This window comes from Palaemon carinicauda, unplaced genomic scaffold (genome assembly GCF_036898095.1).
Source record: "Palaemon carinicauda isolate YSFRI2023 unplaced genomic scaffold, ASM3689809v2 scaffold86, whole genome shotgun sequence".
Taxonomy (NCBI): Eukaryota; Metazoa; Arthropoda; class Malacostraca; order Decapoda; family Palaemonidae; genus Palaemon; species Palaemon carinicauda.
This window is the reverse complement of record NW_027172160.1, coordinates 245,001-245,916: the sequence shown is the minus strand read 5'-3', so window position 1 is coordinate 245,916 and position 916 is coordinate 245,001. Positions and strand designations below refer to the sequence as shown.

At 36.9% G+C, this 916-nt stretch overlaps 1 protein-coding gene across 1 annotated transcript in view; it reads right to left on the bottom strand.

Annotated features, from left to right (window-relative positions):
* Positions 1-360: 360 nt before the first annotated feature.
* Positions 361-916, bottom strand: part of LOC137637580 (uncharacterized) — a 9,079-nt gene continuing 8,523 nt past the window's right edge. Inside the window, exon 2 of the mRNA XM_068369729.1 lies at positions 361-510. Coding sequence (XP_068225830.1) covers positions 361-510 — 150 coding nt within the window. The remainder of the gene's footprint in view (positions 511-916) is intronic.

The following is a 916-nucleotide window of genomic DNA, read 5'->3' as shown; positions in this document are numbered from 1 at the left end:
TAAAGCATCCTGCTTTTCCAACTAGAGTTGTAGCATAGCTAGTAATAATAATAATAATGATAATAATAATAATAATAATAATCATTACTGGTGCAAACAGAGCTCCCAAAATCTCGTTTCAAAACTATAACTTCTGATCTTCAGAAAACAAAATATGAGAACTCTGCCATAAGACCCTTTTAAAACCCCCACATAAAATCCATTAAACAACATCTCATATCACAGAAATTAGGGAGAGCCGTTCCAACACCGATCACCTCTCTGAACTCCTGAAAGGAATCTAGAGCTATTTCGAATCCTTTCCTCATCCTGGGGGTAGTCCTTACCGAGAAATCCTTTCAGGATTCAATATATCCTTCCTCACACGCTTCCCCCTCTTGCACACCCTATATTAGCTATGGTATGGCTCTCATATTTGGAGAGAGGTGAGGGTAGGAATATTGCCTCCTGGAGAGGTATTGCTGATGTTATTCTCGAATAGATTTCTTCCTTTATATCCGGGTCGAGTTTCTGGCAGAGTTGGTGTTGTTATATGAGTGGAGGGATTAAGTTGTTATTGTTTAACACTCTCTCTCTCTCTCTCTCTCTCTCTCTCTCTCTCTCTCTCTCTCTCTCTCTCTAAAAAGGGAAATAATAATAATAATAATAATAATAATAATAATAATAATAATAATTATAATAATTATGTTTGTGTGTGTGTGTGAGAGAGAGAGAGAGAGAGAGAGAGAGAGAGAGAGAGAGAGAGAGAGAGAGAGAGAGAGAGAGAGAGAGAGCATAATTCTTTTATTACTAACATAACAGGGCACACCTACACCTAAAGTTTTACGTAAGATATTCAGTAAAAAGAAAAACTTAATTACATACCTTTTCCTGCCCTTGGCAAAGACCCTCAACACCAAGACTATATTGAAAATAG